Below are 10266 nucleotides of genomic sequence, written 5' to 3'. Positions count from 1 at the left end.
TTAGTGCATGTACTGAATATTGATAAAGATTCATCATCTCCACTGATTAACAGCCCACTTCCCTCCCCCCACTTTAATAAAGAAATCACTGCTCAATACCAGTTTAAGTATAATTTGAAATTTTAATGCTAGGATCTTCCCATTTCTCTGAAGCTCATAGTAAGCCTGCATGCTAACTCACAAGGCCTGACAGCTGTAGACACATTACACTCAAGCCTAGTCTGCACATATGCAACAGTTACAGTGCTGCAAAAAAGCTTCCTACACTTGTAGCAGAAGCTCATTAGCAACACCACTTCAGCAGAGTTTTGGTTAGCAAGACTTCTAGCTATACCATTACTCCAATGGATCTTTTCCAGAAACTGGCCCTATGCTAATGAGACAAGGAAGAGTACTGTTTCTGACTTATTCAGAAAACAGCTTTAAATTTCTTCCCCATCAAATAGAGCCTGCCATGCTAAGCAATCTAGCCCAATCAAGGCAAGGCTGGTTTTATATAAGCTTAAATGTTTAATCAGACACAGTTGAGAAACCTTTCTAGAATTTAATATAAAAACATTTGACATTCCATTAATGTAAAGTTGTGCACATGTTGAGAAAATTGCCATCTGAAAGAAAATTCGGTCTTCAAATATCTTTATTGGAAGGCCATGCACTGCCTTCTGTTACTGTATTTCAAATCACTGTACATTTACTTTGAAAACACTGTCTGCATTTTCTAGTACAAAAAACTAAAAATTGTTTCAGGAATGTAGAGAAATATTCAACTTAAATAGCGAAAAAGTGCACCATAATTACTGCTGCACTGCAGTCATTTCTGCGTTTCCCATTTCTTAAATAACTATCCTGTTCTGATAACACACAATATAAAGAGCAATTATGAAAAAAACTGAGACATTTAAATACACTAAGTTATTGAGAATAACTTGCTGGCATTGGGTAACCTATCATAGGAGCAGCACCAGTGGCAGGATATGCATACTGCTGTTGGTTCATGCCATTGTGCATATTTGCAATGTTACTTCCATATTGCTGGTCATAGCCATTCTGGTAAGCTCCCGCAGGGTTACCAGCCCTGAAGCCAGCTTGCATGCCTGCAGCTGCAAAACCATTTCCAAAAGGAGTTCCGTTACTGAAACTTTGGGCAGTGTAGGCCCCATTTTGAGCTTTTGCTCCAAAGTCTCTCTTTCCTAGTGCACCATAGGTTCTCTCAAAATTCTCCCTCTCTCTAAAACTACTAAATCCACCCCTTTTGCCCGCAGAATATCTGTCACGTCGGTCACCTCGGGAACGACCTATTAAAGAGACAAGACATAGTTATATATACATATACACACACACACGATAGAAACTACATTTCATGTACCACCCAGTGAGTTCAGCTAGTAATGATCTTTTACTTCCTGCCCCAGCAAGGCAAGTCTACTAGAAAGCTTTCCAGTTACTAACTGGACTCCAGTTAGGTACCCTGAATTATATGAAGACATGCTAGATTCCTTTCTCTAACCACTGTGGAATCATGCACTCTACTGCTGTAACATGAGCAGCAGCATGAGAACAATGCTCACTGGAAGATGCTCCACAGCACATGGAACACTGGGGGCAGGCAGTTTTGTTGTTGCTAGTCAAGTCACCAGAACTGCCCAATAAGCTACCTTCCATGTCCATTTTGGGGAGGCTGGAAAGGTAAATTGAGCTTCCAGTTTGTTCTGGGAAGAAAGCTATGCACCATGCCTGACAACAGCACTTACCTGAACCTCTGTCTTCAATCAACTGAAGCAATTTGGGGTTGATGGCTTGATTAGCCTCCCGAAGCACAGAGATGAGGTCATTTACTTGCTTAATATTGTTAGGAGTAAAGAATGTGTATGCTGTGCCTGTTTTGGTACTGCGGGCAGTTCGTCCAATTCGGTGGATATAGTCCTCTGAGGAGTTAGGGTAGTCATAATTGATGACAAATTTCACATCTTCCACATCTGTAAAGCGTTGCAGTGTGGCAAAAAGCGAGGTACAAAGTTTTGCACACCACAACAGCCAAATCGAAGATAAACGTTAGACAATAGCACTTTAAATTAAATAATGGCTGCAAAGAACAGTGTTAGAGTTATCCATTTCTGCATGAATATTGTGGAAGAGAAAGTTATGCACACTCCGTCTGTTCCCGTCTTATCACCCACCCTGTGATCCAAAACCTTACCATAAAGGAGTATGCATTTGCTTGTCATTCCCAACTCAAGAGTCCCCTTTACAAATCATCAAGTGACATCTGAATGCTTCTTGCAGTAGGGCCACTAAAGCTCACAGCAGCCTCTTCATGTGCTCATTTGAGGACCTTAGAGTAAAAACATACAAGGTCCTTCACATACACACTCATCAGAAGCTCAAAAAAAAAAGGGCCACACTGCTCGTCTTGCCAAGACCTTTGAACTGCAGCTGCAAGAAAAACATACCTGTCCCCCAAAAGTCACCAAGTTGTTTTTATGCACTGTGTCTCGTCTAGGCAAGCGCTTCCAAGAAGCCAGGGTTCACTTGAGAATGTGTCTCTCTCTCTGGCAGGTCTCGACATGACGACTACATATAGGTGGAGGAACTTCGACTTTCAAAGGCATTTAGAAAAGCCATTGCTTTCCTGCCCCACTTGCTAAAGTGAGAGGTGGACTTTTTCTCAGATTTCATGTGCCAGTACTCACCAATTTGTACAAGGCTTAGTACATTTTAAAGCTGCTCTCTCCATTTCATGGTTGAAAAAAAATTTCATTGAACATTGTAATTATTTTCTTCGACATTTCAGCAAACTCACTGAAATTCAAAGACCCACAGATCACAGCAGACAGTATGCACAAAACTAACAGTACTGCACCATGGCAAATCATGCAAAGCATGGAGAGAAGAGAAATACCAGGGCAAAGTGAACTGTGAATGAGACTGCTTATTTCATGAGAGAACAGTTTATGGGGTAGTAGTTTAAAGGATGATCTTTGCCTTTTGAAGATTACTGGCACACAATGCTCTCAGCTTTCACCTCTCTATTTGACTGGAAGCAGCCAGCCGATCATTTCCACTAGTCCTCCATCCCCCTCGAGTCCTCCGATTGTCATGCCTAGGCCTTGCCACAAAGACTGCACCTTTATGTGAAGAAAACTTAGAAAAATGCAGAGGTTAAAGAAAGCAATAGACTTTCTTTAAATAACTTTGGGCAACTGGCATTACGAGTTTTACTAACCTAGACCTCTGGATGCAACATCTGTAGCAATCAGGATTGGTGCTTTTCCATGTTTGAACTCTGTAACACAAGCAACTCTCATCAGTTTCTTCATGTATCAAGTAACAAACAGAGCTTACCAAAATTGCTCAAGTACTTACCATTTAGAACCCAGTCTCGTTCCTGCTGACTTTTATCACCATGAATACCCATTGCTGGCCACCTGACAATACAGAAGATTATCAACTTCAAAACATTCTTTGAGTACTTCCATTAGTCAGTTACCAACAAGTTCTAAACAGCTTCTGGATTTAACATCTCAGCTAACACTTGGTGCAGTGTCAGTTTTGGCACCATAGTTTTAAGTGGTCACTCATGAAGTATCAAGAGCATGTTCAGCCTATTGGGGTAGCTCACTTCATTTCAAGCTACTATTTAGTACTATTTAGACTTACCCATCTCTCCTCATTTTTCTGGTAAGATCATCACATCGTCTTTTGGTTTCCACAAAAACTATTGTTTTGTTTTCCTTCTCACTCATGATTTCTTCCATCAGACGAATAAGCCTGTCATGAAGACATGGTAGTTAGAGCTTTCATTACTTACACTATACAATCACTTTGCTGCCAGCTTTGCCAGCCTTATTTTCAACATAGAGTTTTCTTAGGGGTATCAGACTGGTGTCAAAAAAAATCCACTGAGACAAGTTCACCTGAGTTAATACGTAATCTAAAATTAACCATTAAAAAAGCCTGCTGAAGGTTCTGCCACTAACTACTTACTTGTCATCTTTCTCTACATCATGGCACACATCAACAATCTGAAGAATGTTGTGGTTCGCACTCAGTTCTAGTGCACCAATGTTGATGTGTACATATTCTTTTAAGAAGTCTTCAGCCAGCTGCCTTACTTCCTTTGGCCATGTGGCACTCCACATCAGAGTTTGCCTGTCAGGCTAGAGAAAGAGACTGTATCAGTACAAGATTCAGTGAAATGCCCAATCAAGTCTATCCAGACAAATCTGAGTTAACTGAGATATCCTTGTGTCATTTAACAGTGCCATTTGTTTCTGGAATGCCAACAAATATAGGTACCACTTATACTCACTCTTATCTGATCCACAATTTTTCTGATCTGAGGTTCAAATCCCATGTCAAGCATCCGGTCAGCTTCATCAAGAACAAGGTAAGTACACCTCCTGAGATTGGTCTTTCCAGCTTCTAAGAAGTCTATAAGTCTTCCAGGTGTTGCAATGCAAATTTCCACACCTAAAAAACAAACAGTAAGTCAGCTGAAATAATTTTCACAGTGAAAGTCTCACAGTTTTCACAAGATGCCTTAAAACTTATCTATACCTCTTTCTAAGTCACGAATTTGTGGTCCCTTTGGAGCACCTCCATAAATACATGTAGACTTCAAGCGGCATGCTCTGCTGTATTCAGCGGCTACTTGCTGCACTTGTTGAGCCAGTTCACGAGTTGGTGCCAGCACAAGACACTGGAAGTAAGATGCCCAGCTTTTAGTTCCATATTTACTTTCTAAGTTTCTAGTCTTACGTAAGCTTTAAAGCAGAAGGTCATTATATAGCACTTCATTGCTGGAATGACTAGAGTTGAGTAGCCCAAACAAGCAGAAATAAGTTAAGTAGAACCCATTAAGTAGAACAGTTACCAAACAACCACATGTCTTAGGTGGGAAGATACCCAAAACTCACAAGCTTCCAGTGAAAAGCAACTTCCAAAGTGGGACATCTAGCCCTATCCTATAAAGCTTTACAGTATCAAATCAAGGCTTATGGAGTGTTCTTGGGAGAACACCAAAACATGGCACCCTTTTATTCAGCGAAACACTAGAAGCTATGTACTTTCATGGGCATGGATGATTGGACTGCAAAAAAGTCAACTTCTCTAGCAATTATGTTCCTCTTTCATTTAGAAATACTCACAATAGGTCCATCTCCACGCTCTAGGAATGGCTGATGATTTATATGCACAATAGCAGGCAACAAGTACTGTTTGGAAGAAAAGAAAATGTCTATTAGTGTCTCTTTCCAAGACTGTTCAAGCCTGCTGTACACCAGACTGTACTTCCACTGCTGAAAGCCAGCAATACACCACACTACTTGAAACTTACAGACAGCGTTTTCCCTGATCCAGTCTGTGCAACTCCAACCATATCCAACCCACTCAAGGCAACAGGCCATCCTTGTGCTTGGATAGCAGTTGGTTCAGTGAAGTTCTGCCTCTGAATCACTTCCATAACATTTGCTTCAAGAGAAAATTAAAACTTATTAACTCACACTTTGTTAATCAAGCCTAGAAGAAACAAAACACTATGGCTTTCTTCACTTACCAGGAAAGTTGGCTTCATAGAAGTTTATTATTGGTTTTGGACAGTTATGGCCCCGAACTGTGACTTCTTTGCTTGACCTGTACTGCTCAACCTCTTGCTGCAAAAGAAAAATCCCATTACTGGAAATAAGCTTTGATACCAAAGTTATTTAAGTTACTCCCACTCCCAAGCCTACTGGGCCCCATGACCCTCAGCATGTTTGTACTTATTTGTTTACTTTTGCATGAGTTGGATAGAGTACATACCACAGTACGTCTAACTACATCAGGATGTTCTTGATAGAAGTTCTTTTCAAATTTGGGCAGTTCATCTAAATTCCATTTCTTTTTGGTAAGTTTTTCCCCAGGGTTTCCAAATTTCTTCCCAGAAAGAGGTCCACCTCTACTTCCTCCAAAACGAGGTGCTCCAAACCTAGAGAAAAACATAACATAATATAAAAACCGAAAGAAACTTTCTGGTCTTCTTCCTCCTCCACAACTTAACTGTTATCTTTGTAATCTGCTGTGTGACTTTACAATTCTGATTTATCAACCTCACCCACATGATACTTAAACTTCCAAAACACATTAAAGTTGTGGATGCCATCATTTGCTTATCTTTCTAGTCAAGAAGCTATGGTAACACATTACCCTGCAGTTTTCTTAAGATGAAGCTACAAGGCCTACTTGCAAGTTGCAAAGTAAGAACGTTAACACGTCTGTATTACTCCATGATCAAAATGGTTTCCTACCCAAGTGACACTCCTATTGTATCAGCCTGCAGAAAGTGGGCAGGGTCTGTTATAAAACCTCCGAACAACTTCACCATAAGCGTTTTTTCAATGTATTTTAAAGTACAGACTTCTCTCTGTAAGCAAACTTCACGAGACCACACATCTTCTGTTTACATTTTAGGTCAGGCCCCTCTGTTCTGAAAAGGCTCGTCTCAAAAGCCTGTTCTGGCATCCCTGAGGCTCGATGCGAAGCAAAGCCGCATGCTGAGGAGTGCTAAACCAGATCTAAGCACGGGACTCCCTCCCCTGCCCCGACGGCTCCCCAATTTTTACCAACTGGGAGCGATCCCTCCACACTACACAGCGCTCCCAGAGGGGACCGGGCTGAGTGGCCGCTGCTTCCTGCCAGCGCTGTTTCCTTTGTCTCTCATTTCTGTCTACGCCACATTTTCCAGCCGCTGCCATTTTAGAGTCGGAGCTGGGCGGGGGGAGGAGGAGGAGGAGGAACAAAGGCAGCAGCAGCAGCCGGCATTTTGATTTCCCCTCAGTCACCGCATGGCGGGGCCGGCCATTAACATCCGCTTACACAACACAAAGCGGGAGCCGGCCGGCTTCTGCCAGCGGCCGCCAGAGCCGCCGTCCCCCATGAGGGGAGGCAGGGAAGAAGCGGGAACCGCCCTACCCACGGCTCCCCGAGCCCCCGCCGTCGGCGGAGCGCCCGGCCAACCCACTGACCCACAAACCTCGACCGCCCCCCCCCCAACAGGGGGGGGTGGCGTGCGGAACGGAGCCCGGCGGGGCCCGCCCGTGCTGGGGGAACGTCCCCGAAGGGCCTCGGGCCCCCCAGGGGACGCCCCCCCCCCCCCCCGGTACGCGCCCGGAGCGAGCCCCGCGGCCAGCCGCGCACGGAGCCCGCCCCCAGCGCCGCTCGGGGGCTCCTGGGGCCGCTCCCCCTCCCCCGGCCGCCCGCTGCGAAGCTCCAGAAACTTCGAGGCGGAAAGAGCTGAGGGGAAGGGCTGCGGGGCCCAGCCCCCGGGGCTCGCCGCCATTTTAGGCGTCTTCGCAGCCAACCCCCCCGCGGTCGGGCTCAAGAGTCCGGACGCTGGCGGCGGCTAGCGCCAGCCGGGCCCCCGGACTCACCCTCTGTCCCTGTCGCTGGAATACCCGGGCATGGCGATGGTGGCGGTGGGCGAGGCGGTCCCGGTGACTACAGAGGGCGGCCGAGGGGCACGGCAGGATCCTGCGCCGTCGTCGGGGGACCACTGACTGTGGGGCGCCTCGCCGCCCGGATGCCGGTTATATAGCGGCCGCCGCAAAGGCTGCCGGGAGCCCCCGCGTGACGCAGGCGCAGAACCCGCCCCTGCTGTTATGTAAGCGGCCCCGGCCGGCCGCAGTACCCGCCCCCCTCCCCTGTGGGCGTGGCCGCGGCCCGGCCGACTGACCACCTTCGGCGCTGCCGGCCGGAAGTTCCCCTCCCCTAGGGGGCGTGGCCAGCGCCGCCGTCACCGCCCCGAGAAGCGCGCGAGGGGCTGCGCGTGCGCAGAGCCGCTGGGGGCGGCCTGAGGGGAGGGGGGAGCTGAGGGGCAGCGCTCCGCCAGCGGCCTGTGCGGGTACACGCGGGGCGCTGCCTAAGTCATTAAAAGTCATAAACACACGGGCTTGGAAACGGTAACTCCCTTCTGATCGCCCGATGCCACAGGAAGGCGGTTCGAAGGTCACGAGGAGCGTGGCTACTGAGACACTGAAGGACAAGGCTGCTTAGCGCGGGGGTAACGAGCAGAAAATACCTGAGGTGGATGCGGTGCTGCTGCCCTGCCCTGCTTGGCTGGGGGCTCCGGTGCCTTGCCACCTGTGGCTTGGAGCACAAAAGATGCAGCTCGAACCCCAACCCGAAGCAGCCATGTTGCCCGCCGCTGCTCCCAGCAGTGGCCAAGGCAAACAAACACAACACAAGGTCGGAAATGCTGTAACAGCCCTCCCGGGTGTATCCTCCCACCTGCTCACAATCCATGCCTTAAGGCTCTTCTGAGACAAAAATCACTATCTAACAGTTACGTATGTTCCCTCCCGTTTTTGTTCTATTCATGCTAGCTTCTAACATACCATGACGACATGTTTCAAAGTTTAATCATACGCTACCTGGAAAATATTTCCTTTCGTTTTCGATATGTTGCTAGATAACAACAAGGGAATACAAAACAAAGTTATTAAACAGTGAATAATTATTTTCTATTGAATTATTTATACAATTTCTGTATATTAATATCTTCTAAGTCACCTCATTTATAAGCCAAAACTGCAGTCTAATTTTTTTCTCCTTTAAAAGCAATTCCACACTTCTGATAAACCTTGCCACTTTAGTGACAAGAAGTGCACACAGTATGCAAGATCTGGGCCTCCATACAGACTTACATAGGAAGGCATAATGATGTTTTCAATCCAGCATGTATTATTTCCTAATGTTGTGGGGTTTTTTATTATTTTATTGTTGTTTTTTCTTAGATTAGTACTAGGTATTTCCACAATCTCTTCCTCAAAAGTAACCCAGTGAATAGTAACAGCTGTTCCTTCTTCACATATACTACTTTTTATCCACTCTTCACCTGGCGTATTTTCACTTGGTCAGTAACATGAAAACTCTCAGACACTGCTCAGCCAGCTTCAACTGTTGACATATTGGGTAGTGTATTTAAAACATAAGGCCCTTATTAAACACCTTTACATCACTTCTAAGTGTATTGAACTTTGTTATGAAAATTGTCTATTTATTCATACAGTTTTTGCCTTTTAACTGCAGATCAACAAAGAGATTTAATTACTTTTTCTAAATCTTATCAGTTTATCTTTTTTCCTTATAAGACCTTGAATAAAGCATTTTGAAAGCTTTTTGGATATTCCCATATGTTACATATACAATCAGCTATATTAACTAGGTTCTGCCCTATATACCTAGTTATTGACTCTTGCAAAAAAAAATACGTGATTTGTGAGATAAATGCTTTTGAGAAAGCTGAGTTTGCTTTTTCCCAGTTTAATATTATGGCTTATCTCCACAGGCAGGTAATTAGTGTCTAGAAGTTGTGTTTACTGCATTTTCAGCTTCCTTGGTATAGGGAGCATACATTTTAGCCTGAAGTTCACTACAGATTCCCCAGAATTAAACTTAAGCCAGTTATTTCTTTCCATTACCGATTCTGAGATGAATTTATGCAACTGATCACATGCTATTTGTAGCAGATCAGCAATTTGGAGGAATATGACCTGATCAATCTTTTTTTTTTTTCTTTTTTTTTTTTTTTTTTTTGTTAATTCAGCAGCACTTGGATTTCACTAGATTCCATAATATTGTCCCCTGTATATTTCTGATAGGGGATCCTCCTCCATTTTTTTTTTCCAACAGGACTTAGTGATGTGAAGAAGCAAGCTATGGATTTATCTCTCAACATATTCCCCTTAACTAACACTCTTCACCTACTGATCATACAGACTTGCTCATTCTGATGAGTTTGAAAAAAGTTTTTGTAAAGGCTGTGAAAATCAATAGCAAATTATCAGATCTTCTCTATTAAATTTAGGTTAACACATCTTGATTTTTTTGTTTGTATATATACAGCTGCTGTTACTGCGCTCTTTAACCTTGCTAAGTTTCTGAAGAATTTAAAAAAATAAACAAAAGCGCAGAGCCTCTGATGATTTCCGCCTCGCTTGCATGCATTTTAGCCTGCAAGTAACTCCTTTTAATTTCCTCTTTGAAAAGAAACTTCCTCATTTCTGTTCCACCCCTTCAAGTTAAACATCTTTGTTGATTCTTCTGTTCTTGCTTTGAGCAAACATACGCAAAGCAAATCAAAAGAACTTTACAAAGCTGTATATGTATCAAACAGAAATCTATGTTTTGGTATTAATTTCAAAAGTACTGATGTGCATTTGCTTCCATGTGCAGAAGCTCTTTTGTTTTTATTAAAGTGATATGTGCATTTAATTATATACCTACAAATTA

The 10266-nt window shown here is 44.1% G+C and overlaps 1 protein-coding gene across 2 annotated transcripts; it reads right to left on the bottom strand.

Moving 5' to 3' along the window:
• Positions 1–102: 102 nt before the first annotated feature.
• DDX5 (DEAD-box helicase 5) lies at positions 103–7586 on the bottom strand. 2 transcript variants are annotated; one of them, XM_068655056.1, is made up of 13 exons: positions 7431–7586; positions 5800–5965; positions 5555–5651; positions 5336–5469; positions 5148–5213; positions 4558–4699; positions 4310–4470; positions 3985–4157; positions 3658–3768; positions 3364–3425; positions 3224–3283; positions 1752–1976; positions 103–1295 (listed from the first exon to the last, which is right to left on the bottom strand). In XM_068655056.1, the coding sequence occupies exons 1-13, from the start codon at positions 7436–7438 to the stop codon at positions 913–915; spliced, it is 1788 nt and encodes a 595-aa protein (XP_068511157.1). In that variant the 5' UTR covers positions 7439–7586; the 3' UTR covers positions 103–912. The 2 variants fall into 2 exon arrangements, with proteins under 2 accessions (XP_068511157.1, XP_068511156.1); XM_068655055.1 differs by having other exon boundaries at positions 7407–7563.
• Between the last annotated feature and the right edge of the window lie 2680 nt (positions 7587–10266).

The sequence above is a fragment of the Anas acuta genome, chromosome 18 (assembly GCF_963932015.1).
Source record: "Anas acuta chromosome 18, bAnaAcu1.1, whole genome shotgun sequence".
In the NCBI taxonomy this organism is placed as follows: Eukaryota; Metazoa; Chordata; class Aves; order Anseriformes; family Anatidae; genus Anas; species Anas acuta.
This window is presented reverse-complemented; position numbering and strand designations above follow the sequence as displayed.